General features: G+C 33.1%; 2 protein-coding genes across 2 annotated transcripts; both read right to left on the reverse strand.

The window, feature by feature from the left end:
- Nucleotides 1–893: 893 nt before the first annotated feature.
- LOC133309594 (GDSL esterase/lipase At5g18430-like) lies at nt 894–2,578 on the reverse strand. The gene is made up of 5 exons (XM_061510388.1): nt 2,335–2,578; nt 2,084–2,211; nt 1,643–1,885; nt 1,245–1,497; nt 894–1,126 (listed from the first exon to the last, which is right to left on the reverse strand). The coding sequence occupies exons 1-5, from the start codon at nt 2,576–2,578 to the stop codon at nt 894–896; spliced, it is 1,101 nt and encodes a 366-aa protein (XP_061366372.1).
- A 3,973-nt stretch (nt 2,579–6,551) lies between these two features.
- LOC133309583 (GDSL esterase/lipase At5g33370-like) lies at nt 6,552–9,389 on the reverse strand. Its single transcript, XM_061510370.1, has 5 exons — nt 9,027–9,389; nt 8,774–8,901; nt 8,127–8,369; nt 7,761–8,013; nt 6,552–7,020 (listed from the first exon to the last, which is right to left on the reverse strand). Exons 1-5 carry the CDS (start codon nt 9,271–9,273, stop codon nt 6,785–6,787), a joined length of 1,107 nt encoding a protein of 368 aa, XP_061366354.1. The 5' UTR covers nt 9,274–9,389; the 3' UTR covers nt 6,552–6,784.
- Between the last annotated feature and the right edge of the window lie 350 nt (nt 9,390–9,739).

Raw genomic sequence — 9,739 nt, forward strand, 5'->3', positions numbered from 1 at the left:
TTAACTTGACCCAAATTGATACCGTAGCAAGCAAATGACACCTCAAGGTATTTGCAAAACTTTTGTAAGTCCCAGTAGTGATTGGATTATTGGTTTTCAATAATTTTATCATTTTTTTTTTATTGAATACCACATATATAAGCCATTTTGAAATTTTACTCTGCTGCCCAAAGAACTACTACAGGTTGTGCAATACTGAGTTAAATAGATGCAATTTATCTTGTATAAGGAATTAGCCATTCCATTTTATCTTATATAGACTTTGTACCTTTACAAATTGGTCCTTGCGCTAAGATGGTTCTATGCACGGAACTTAACCTTTCGAAATTCGATCTACAACATCCACCACACTTTCCTTTAAAAGCCACACCTACTTCAAAACATAATTCTTTTAACTCATTGATATCAACATTAACTCTTTTGGATTCCGGCAATCAACTACAACTCCTTAACTGACAATACATGCAACTATAGCTATACACATGACAACACCAATATAGCCATAGAAGTCACACTTTGGAGGTGGCCTAATTGACTTTTGCCTCCACAATAAACAACTATCATTGTACTTAACGATCACTTTAAGTAGTGTTAAGTTAGATCAATTCTACTTGCGCGAAACCTCCGTGAGCTAGGCACTAACTTTCTAGCTCCATGATTTGTTTCAAAAATTTCATTGAGATTAGCTTGAATATGCGTTTCAAGTTTATTAGCAACCCTAAAGCATGCAAAGCAGCATTTATAAAAAAAAAAGGGGGGAAGAAACACAGAAGATGCCAATTATTTAATTTATGAAGAATTTGTTTCAAGATATCAATTTTACAGACTATGAAAGTCACAAACACTTGATACAAATTAATAAAAATTCCATTACAGAGAAGAAATGAGAGTTGTCATGTGCTAGCATCCAATGCTAGGATGGTGCTGAGGTTCATTGGGTTCATGTATTTTGTAGAACCTGACATAATTTGCTCCACAATAAGTTTGTTAGCCTTTTCGGATGGATGGAATGAATCCCAAAATGCATATGAGTTTCTATTTAGGCATAAGTTAGAGAGCGGTGTGCATAACCCAATTCCATTGTAGGGTCCTTGCCCACAACAAGCAATTTGTGAGGTAGTAAATCCTGCCCAACAAACAACATATTTATATATAAGTGTTAATTGGTGCTTAATTTATAATATTGTTTCCTTTGAATAATATAATTAATTTCGATAAACAAGTAGGCATAGAAGTTAGAGTACCATAAGCTCTAGGATTATTAATGAAATTAAAATGCATTCGTGCTGTATTTGCAGCGATAAAAACGTCTCTGCCAATTTTCTTGTTGAGTCCTTGTATCATGTGTTGTAGTTGAGGGTTGTACAATGCTGCAGCTCGTTGAAGTTCAGCAGAACACCCTCCATTTGTTCCACGCATTGCCAATTCCGCTGGAACACAACCCAATGGTCCAGTACCCGTCACAAGCACTCTGCGAGCTCCTCGATCATATAGTCTCTGCAATAATTAATAATTTGTTACGCAAAGAAGCAGGACCACATGCATGAACTTCATTTGGCTAGCTAAGTTATTATTATCATTTTACAATAAGTTAATTATTGTTAATGTGTGTGTGTGTGTGTTTTTTATGAGACTTGATTACCTCCAAGAGTTTACGGTACTCTATAATGAGAATTTTGACATAATCCTGTAGCGTATACTGTCGAGACCTTGCAGAAAAAGGCACCAAGTAGTAATTGTTTACGAAATCGTTACCACCGACAGTGATGAGAACCAATGCTTGATTGACAAGTGTCATAGTCCGCGCTGCTCCAATTTGAGATGTCAATCGTCGCTGATACTCTTCAAAGTAGTCCAACTGTCTATACATTCTAATTATATTTAGCTGCAAAATTAAGTCGTTGCCACCTTACATTAGCATTTTAATTTTAACCAAAGATGCTTAATTTTTTTCATTCCAATTTTTATAATTGGAATGTTAAATTTGAGATCTCAATTCATGCAAAAAAAATGAATACCATGCATGCACTTCTAGCTTGCAGTGCATTATATATATATATATATATAGTGGCAGTGGACTTACAAACTGAGCTCCAGTGTCGTTAAGGATCCCAATTCCAGCGGAAGCAAAATTGGCACCAAGTAAAAGTTTGTCACCTCTTAATTCTGGACTCAAGTATGGCAACACGGACTTAGCACCTAGTCGTTGACCTGTTAATCAACGCAACAAATAGTATTAAATATTAGATACACATTGGAGAACTAAGGTTTTATGGTATGATACTTAATTAATAAATGATAATTAATTAGTTTATGGAATTAATGATACTTAACTAATCAGATCGGGAATGTTGAGTCCGTTTGAAAAACGACCAGTTGGTCTGCGAGTTGGATAGTCAATTCCATAAGGAGGGGAATCAGCCCGTGCAGTAGTTGCCAAGTAATTGTTATTGCCACTGTCAACAAGTGAATCACCAAATACAAAGAAAGCCCTTGGCTTGGCATCTGCTCCTGGGACAATGACCCCAACTACTAGAACTGTTATCACCAAGGTAACAAAAGTTGAGGGATGTGCCATTGAGTTGAAAATAACCTTTCGATGTGTATGTGGATGCAGTATCGTGTATAGGCATTCAAGGCTTTTTATAGCTGGTTGTATTTTTATTTTATTTTTTCAAACCAAAAAGAAAAGAAAAGAACATTATTATTTATTAGATATATTCCACTAGCCAATATAGGTTTGGGGTACATTGACTTGCATGTCAACTTTTAGGTGGTCTTTAATTGAATCTGAATGATTCAAGTTCTAGTTCTAAAAGTGCATGACATGTGAGGAGGGTAAAAGAGACGACGGGTTGGATGAACGAAGATGCAACTAGTAATTATTTCCGCCGCCCAAACAAACGTCATTGTAAAATTAGAAAAAAGAGATGAAAGAAACAGAAAAGTGAAAACAGGTATGTTTCCTGTGGTTGATGCATGCTTTTAATACAACCAGTATAATTACTTTTTAGGTGATGAATTATTCTTGTCACGAATTGAATATTCAAGCTAAGACTGCGGTGCAGAGCGCTTTAGACACTATTGCCAGTTGGCAGTTTACAAGTTGCCACGATCTAATTGTCTGTCAATTATTTCTCTCCCCTAAGGCAATTTTTACTAGCATGTGAATTTTATCAAATAATAAGTTTTACGTCATATCTTAATTTTTATACATCCAACAGTAAAAATTTATTGGGTCATATTAATTAATTAATTATTGTAATTCAATAAATCTTAACCATTAAATACACAAAAATCAATAATTAAGATATAGATTTATTATTTTTATACTGATATAAGTTGATTATATATATATATATGGATCAGGATCATTTTACACCAGTATAAATTACACTCTTAATCTTATCTGTTGATCCCACTTATATCTAAGGGCTCTAATTTCTTAGCAATGTGAGCCATTGGATACAAGTGGATCAATAGTTAAGATTGAGTGTAATACTTTTAATTTTTACACCGGTGTAAGAATATCATATCCCTATATATATATATATATTCTATTTTTTTCCTTAATTTATTTTCTTCTTTAGATTTAGTTATTGATAAACCTTTAGTTTATCTAGTTTTAAGGATTAAATTCACATGAAATATCAAGTCAAATATATGAAAACTAGGGTTTATTAATATAAAAACATGAACTATTGAATTATGAGTTAAATAATTGATGTTTGCCTATTTTGAAGGTAAATGATATTAAATGGAAGCAAATTTGAAGTTAAAACTTGGAGATCAAGGACTTAAAAATCATGAAGATCCCAAGTGCAAATATAGAAAAATTGCAATTATTGAAGAGGAGGCTTAAGCTTCCATTTCGAAGCTTAAGCCCCAAAGTCACTAAATGTCTCTGTACGAGAAAGCTTAATTAAACCTCCAACTCAGGGTTTAAGCACGCTGCCAATTAAAAATTCTTCTTCGAAGAGGGTGCTTAAGCACCCATCACTGCGCTTAAGTGCCCCATGTGAAATTGCATGGCTGCCCATGGACACTTAAGCGCCCATCACGGTCCAACTTAGGCTTAATTGAAGGTTTTCACTTAGGGCACAGAATCTTTACCCATAAGAGGGCAATTTGAGAAAGAATTGATCATTCTTGACGATCGGAAGCATAAGAGAAGTGGAGGAAACACTTAGTTCATGTTCTTGAGAGTTAGAGACGGATCAGGATCAAGTTTGCACTGGAATTATTGAAGATTCACCATTCAACTATAGAGTTTGGGGGAGATTTCTTAATTTCTTTCTTTCTTGATTTCATTATGTCCGGCTAAATCTTTATAGTAGTTAGGGTTAGATGGAACTCAAATTATGTATTATGTTTTGAATAATTCTTTATGCTAATTTTCCTTTTTATCATGAATGAAATTGTCTTTTCTTAATGCTTTCTATGAGCTTGAATCTTGTAGATTGATCTTAGGTAAATGCATGGCAATAGGAGTGTTGGTGCATGATCCGTATCTGACAATTTCATCGTAATATTTATGATTCTAGTGATAGATATAGGGTTTTGCGCAATCTTATGATTCTTGAACGTAATGCTTATTTTCTTGGAGAATAACCGGGGAACTAGGGTTCTTGCAAGATTATAAACATTTATGATGTCAAGTGATTGAATCCTAATTAAATTAACAAAATCGATTGGATTGATATTAAGGATGATTAATATAAAGAGCGAACTCAAATATAATAGAGAGGTTGAGGGAAGTCAAAACCCTAACTACGTTTCTTTTCAGTCAAGTAATCCAAACTTTTACGTTCTTGTTTTTATTCTTGTTTTTAATTAGTTTTAATATTTTAAATCCAAATTCAAATCTTGTTACAAATTCAAAATTGATTGTCCAACTTAAGTAGAAATAGTGAATTAGTGTTTAAAACTATAATTCTCGTGGGAACGATCTTGTACTCGTAAACTTTATTACTTGTATCAGTTGTATGACAGGTGCACTTGCCGAGTCCGCAACAGTTATATATTTTTTTTACTTTAATTTTTTCTATAAGTTTTGTGAGTTTTTAACATATTTAATCTTATTTTTTTTCTTCTATTTTTTATCCTTAATTTATTTTCTTATTTTTAATTTAGACATATTTGATTTATTCTATTTTTTTTTTTTTTACTTTTAGTCTTTTCTATAAGTATTGTAAGTTTTGAACATATTTGATCTTATTTTTTTTCTTTTTTATCATCAGTATATTTTTTCTTCTAAAAAGGATAAAATAGTTAGATTAGTTTCTAACATGTTAAGAATGGATTTGGATAGGAAAAATCATAGGGAATAAGCAATTAAAAAAAAGCATAGAAAATAAGTGATTCAAAGCAAAATGCTAGAGGATTTTTTGAATTTTTCCCAAAAATAAACATTGTTGGCACAAAAGAAAATAGACTGATAATAAAAAAGATCAAATATGTCAAACAAAACAAAAAACACTTCTTATAGACCGATGGAAAAAAAAAAAAAAACAAGATTCAAATATGTTCAAATATTTTTTTTATTTAAACTATTCTTAATTTTCAATTAAAAAAAAAAAAAAAAAGACATGCTCACCGGGCATGCCCAACAATAACATGCTTCCATATCATGTTTTCCGATGCTGGATAATCAGCTAATCCTTATCTCGCCCCATTCAATGAGGAGTTCACAGGGAGATTCTCCTCCAATCAGGCTGCACTAGATCAGCGTTCATCTCCTTATCCAATCGTCCTTAGCAACTCCATCAGCCTACAGGAAACTGATCGCATCAAGAGCATTAACTCCAATCGTCCTTGCCACTATGTTCGTTGCGCACGATATTGTGCGTGCAACTAATTGCGCTCTATTTTATGACTCCTAATTGTATTAGATATATACTTATTTTTTAAAAACAATATTAGTGTTGCAATTTTTTTTAAAAAAAATTCATGGAAATTAACCCGGTCAGATTGAATTCAGAGCGCCGAGCAGATGTCACCTGACATATGTATTCCCTCAAATGTGCCCCTACAAGTTCTTTCATCAATTCTTTTAATTCTGTAGAACTGGAAAAAAAAAAATTCAATGCCTTTTGAGCATTGAATAATTTTTTAATCAAATTGTTCAATGTGTCGTAGAAATTAAGGCCGGTTGATGAATTTTCATTTGGCCATTATAATTAACAATTTTAAAATAACTAATTTATATGATAGTATTAGTTTCTATACAATAAAGATATATTTTTAAAATAAAAAAGTTAAATTTGTGATGGATATGTTTGAGTTATTATATATTTTTTTACTTAATAATTTAAACTTTTAAAAAAATTAATCCATAAACATGGATCTTTGTTGCCTTTGTTTTTTTGTTTAAATTTTAATTAATTTTTAACATAAAATAAGGACATATTAAATAATAAAATTATTCATATTACTTTACACGTGTTAGATGATAAAACTATTCCTGTAGTAGGAGCCGCTTAAGACAGTCATGTAAAAAAAAATTAAAAAAAAAAAAGAGAGAAAAAATTATAGAACACAAAAATTCACTTTTTATTCTGCGGTTTTTTTCTGCGCTTACAGAGAGAATGAGAATAAAGACGGCACTCATCCTCATTTATCCAATACAACATTATACTATTTGGTAACCATTGACTCGGTTACTACTTTGGCTCCAAACTAATTTTCATGACATTGCAACACTGTGATATATCACAAATTAATTAACGAGTAGAATTTTTGTAGGACACAAAGAGGGTGCAGTACTAAAATGACAGTTCCTGGTTTAGCTATTCTGAGAATCCAAGGCCAAAGCAGTGCTGAGATTCATGGGATACATATACTTTGTGGTGCCTGACATGATCTGTTGAGTGATAATCCTGTTGGCCTTTTGTGATGGATGGAAAGGATCCCAAAATGCATAAAGGTCACGATTTGGGCACAAGTTGGATACCACAGTGCACAGCCCAACACCATTATAAGGTCCTTGACCGCAGCATGCTACTTTTGATGTAATAAATCCTGCATCCACAACAACCACACGCTTTATTATATCATCAATCATTAATGCCACATTTAATTGTTTGATTTGATTACGATTTAGATGCATTCCTCTTTTAATAGAGGAAAGATTCTTTGATATTAGTGTCAAATTTGAAATTTGACACCTTATTCGATAGTTGTTAGATTAAAAAATATCAATAGTATCACATACTTACAAATCAATTTAATATTTTTTGATCTAACGACTCTCAGATGAAGTGTCAAATTTCAAATTTGACACTGGTGTCAAAAGGAGAACCTCATTTTAATCATATTCATAAATGAAAGTTCTTATCTATCTATATTCATGAATGATCAATAGTTGGCATAAAACAAAGAAATTTAGCATCTGTTTAATTGTGTTTTTGATTTTTTTTTTTAAATTATTTTGTAGAATAGTTAACAAAATATGTGTTTTTCATTTATTTGTTTTAAGTTACAAGTGAAAAACAAAACTAGTAGTATATGAATTTTATGTGTGTCATTTTAAAGGACGTAAGTTGTGTCATTTTAAATTTTTTTACTCTATGTACTCCCGATAATATATAGTTATAACATAAAATGCTTTTTTTTTCACTTTCCACATCAGCTGATGTGGAGAAAAAAAAAGAATAATTTTTCATATTATAACTATATACTAGCATCTATGAGAAATACATAAATTAAAAAAACAAAAAATACACAACTTTCGTCCTTACACAAAATTTTAGTATATTTACCATATGCTCCAGGGTTATTGATGAAGCTATTGTGCATCTCTTGCGTGTTGGCTCCGATGAAGACATTTGAGCCAATTTCGCTATTGAGTTGTTGGATCATCTGAACAAGCTGAGGGTTGAACAAGGACGCGGCACGCTGCAGTTCAGGTGAGCATTGCCCATTTCTGCCTCGCATGGCCAATTCCGCTGGAACACAACCCAGTGGACCAGTTCCCGTCACCAGTACCCTACGTGCTCCAATATCATATAGCCTCTGAAATGCAATTTCAAATTCAAGACAGTGATCAACCATATTAAGGAAAACGACCTAGGAAAGAAAATTAATGGAGAGATAAGGATGGAATTAATTAATTAGGGACTAATTACCCTCAGAATTTTCTTATACTCAGAGATTAAATATCTGACATAATCTGGTAAAGAGTACTGGCGAGATCTTGCAGAGACCGGCACCAAGTAATAGTTATTCACAAAATCGTTTCCTCCAAGAGTGATGAGGACTAGTGCTCCATTTACTAAGCGCTGAGTCCTCGCAGCTCCAATAAGAGCACTCACCCTCCGCTGGTATTCTTGAAAGTACTCTAGCTGTCTGTATATTCTGATTATGTTTACCTTCAATTGCAATAACATACATACATTCATAATCCATCAATATTATTCACCACAATTTCACCAAAAAATTTATGTCTAGTGAACTACCAAACTGATAAATAATTAATAAGCATCCTGTGTATTATTTAGATTTTTTAAATTCAGCTAATTTTTTTTTAAGAAAAAGTATAGGGTCAAAAGAAAAAAAAAAAGATTTTAAAAATTAAAAATGATAATATATATGCAACATAATTAAAGTAAAAGAGATACGATAAAAGTGGAGGAGCCACGTTGGTGCTAGTCATAGGCACTAGCTAAAAAAATTTTGGGGGCAATTTTTGGCACAAGCTAACATTTTTTGTAACATTTTTTGCTGGGTTCGCCAGTGAATGATAATGTTCAAGAGTCTCTCCATTTTCACATACAAATTGGATTCCAGTGTCATTGAGAATTCCAATGCCAGCAGATGCAAAGTTGGCACCAACAAGCAATCTTTGTCCAGTGAGCTCGGGACTTAAGTAAGGCAAAGTGGATTCTGCCCCAAGTTCTTGACCTGCAAAATCACATAAATACGATAACAATTGAGTTAATTAATATCTTTAACTACATTTTATACAAGCACTCGTAATAAACAGAGCATGAAGCGGGTGATAAATTAAAAAGACAAGTTAACCCAACTGATAAAGTCAGGAATGTTATAGCCATTAGAGAAACGGCCAGTGGCTCTGCGAGTTGGGTAATCAATGCCATAAGGAGGAGAGTCTGCTCGAGCTGTTGTTGCCAAGTAGTTGTTGTTGCCATTATCAACAAGTGAATCCCCAAACACAAAGAAAGCACGGGCTCCCTCTGTCCCTGTGAAACAGCTAGCTAGTGACATGGCCAGAACTAAAACAATGTAAGACACGGAAACCATAGAGCTAGCCATGGATTTGGATGAAGAGGAAAATGGTGTGATATGATGATTGGTGGCTACACTAGAGAAAAGTAGAGAGAGCACAGAGCTAACAATGAAAAATCAAGTTGATTTTTCAGTGTAAGTTGAGGTAATCAGGAATGGGTCTTAAATAGTCTTGAGATCCTGTGATTATAGGAAAAATTGGATGGCCCACGTTGCAAAAGCAATAGGACAGGTAGTTAGTTGCATATAAAGGAAATTAAGGCCGTGAGGTCTCAGATACGACCAAAGAACTGATTCAGGATACGATCTAACAATAGTCATACATACACATGCCTGATATAATGTGGTAAGATTTTTACGTTCTTATAGGTAGAAGTACATTTAAACCTGCAAAATATTACCGACCAAAAAGAAGCTAGAACTGGCAACTGCGTTTCATTCTTCTGCTGGACGGGACATTTTACCACTCGAATCGAATGAAACACATTGGCAT

Source organism: Gastrolobium bilobum, unplaced genomic scaffold (assembly GCF_033153095.1).
Source record: "Gastrolobium bilobum isolate Gb01-03AN ecotype WA unplaced genomic scaffold, APGP_CSIRO_Gbil_v1 utg10104, whole genome shotgun sequence".
Taxonomy (NCBI): Eukaryota; Viridiplantae; Streptophyta; class Magnoliopsida; order Fabales; family Fabaceae; genus Gastrolobium; species Gastrolobium bilobum.

Coding starts and splice junctions, on each gene's coding strand:
- LOC133309594 (XM_061510388.1), bottom strand. CDS start 2,578: ATGGCACATCCCTCAACTTTTGTTACCTTGGTGATAACAGTTCTAGTA. Junction 2,212..2,334: donor CAACATTCCCGATCTGATTA/GTTAAGTATCAT, acceptor GTTGATTAACAG/GTCAACGACTAGGTGCTAAG. Junction 1,127..1,244: donor TAATAATCCTAGAGCTTATG/GTACTCTAACTT, acceptor TTTGTTGGGCAG/GATTTACTACCTCACAAATT.
- LOC133309583 (XM_061510370.1), bottom strand. CDS start 9,273: ATGGCTAGCTCTATGGTTTCCGTGTCTTACATTGTTTTAGTTCTGGCC. Junction 8,370..8,773: donor ATGACACTGGAATCCAATTT/GTATGTGAAAAT, acceptor TTGCAATTGAAG/GTAAACATAATCAGAATATA. Junction 8,014..8,126: donor AGTATAAGAAAATTCTGAGG/GTAATTAGTCCC, acceptor ATTGCATTTCAG/AGGCTATATGATATTGGAGC.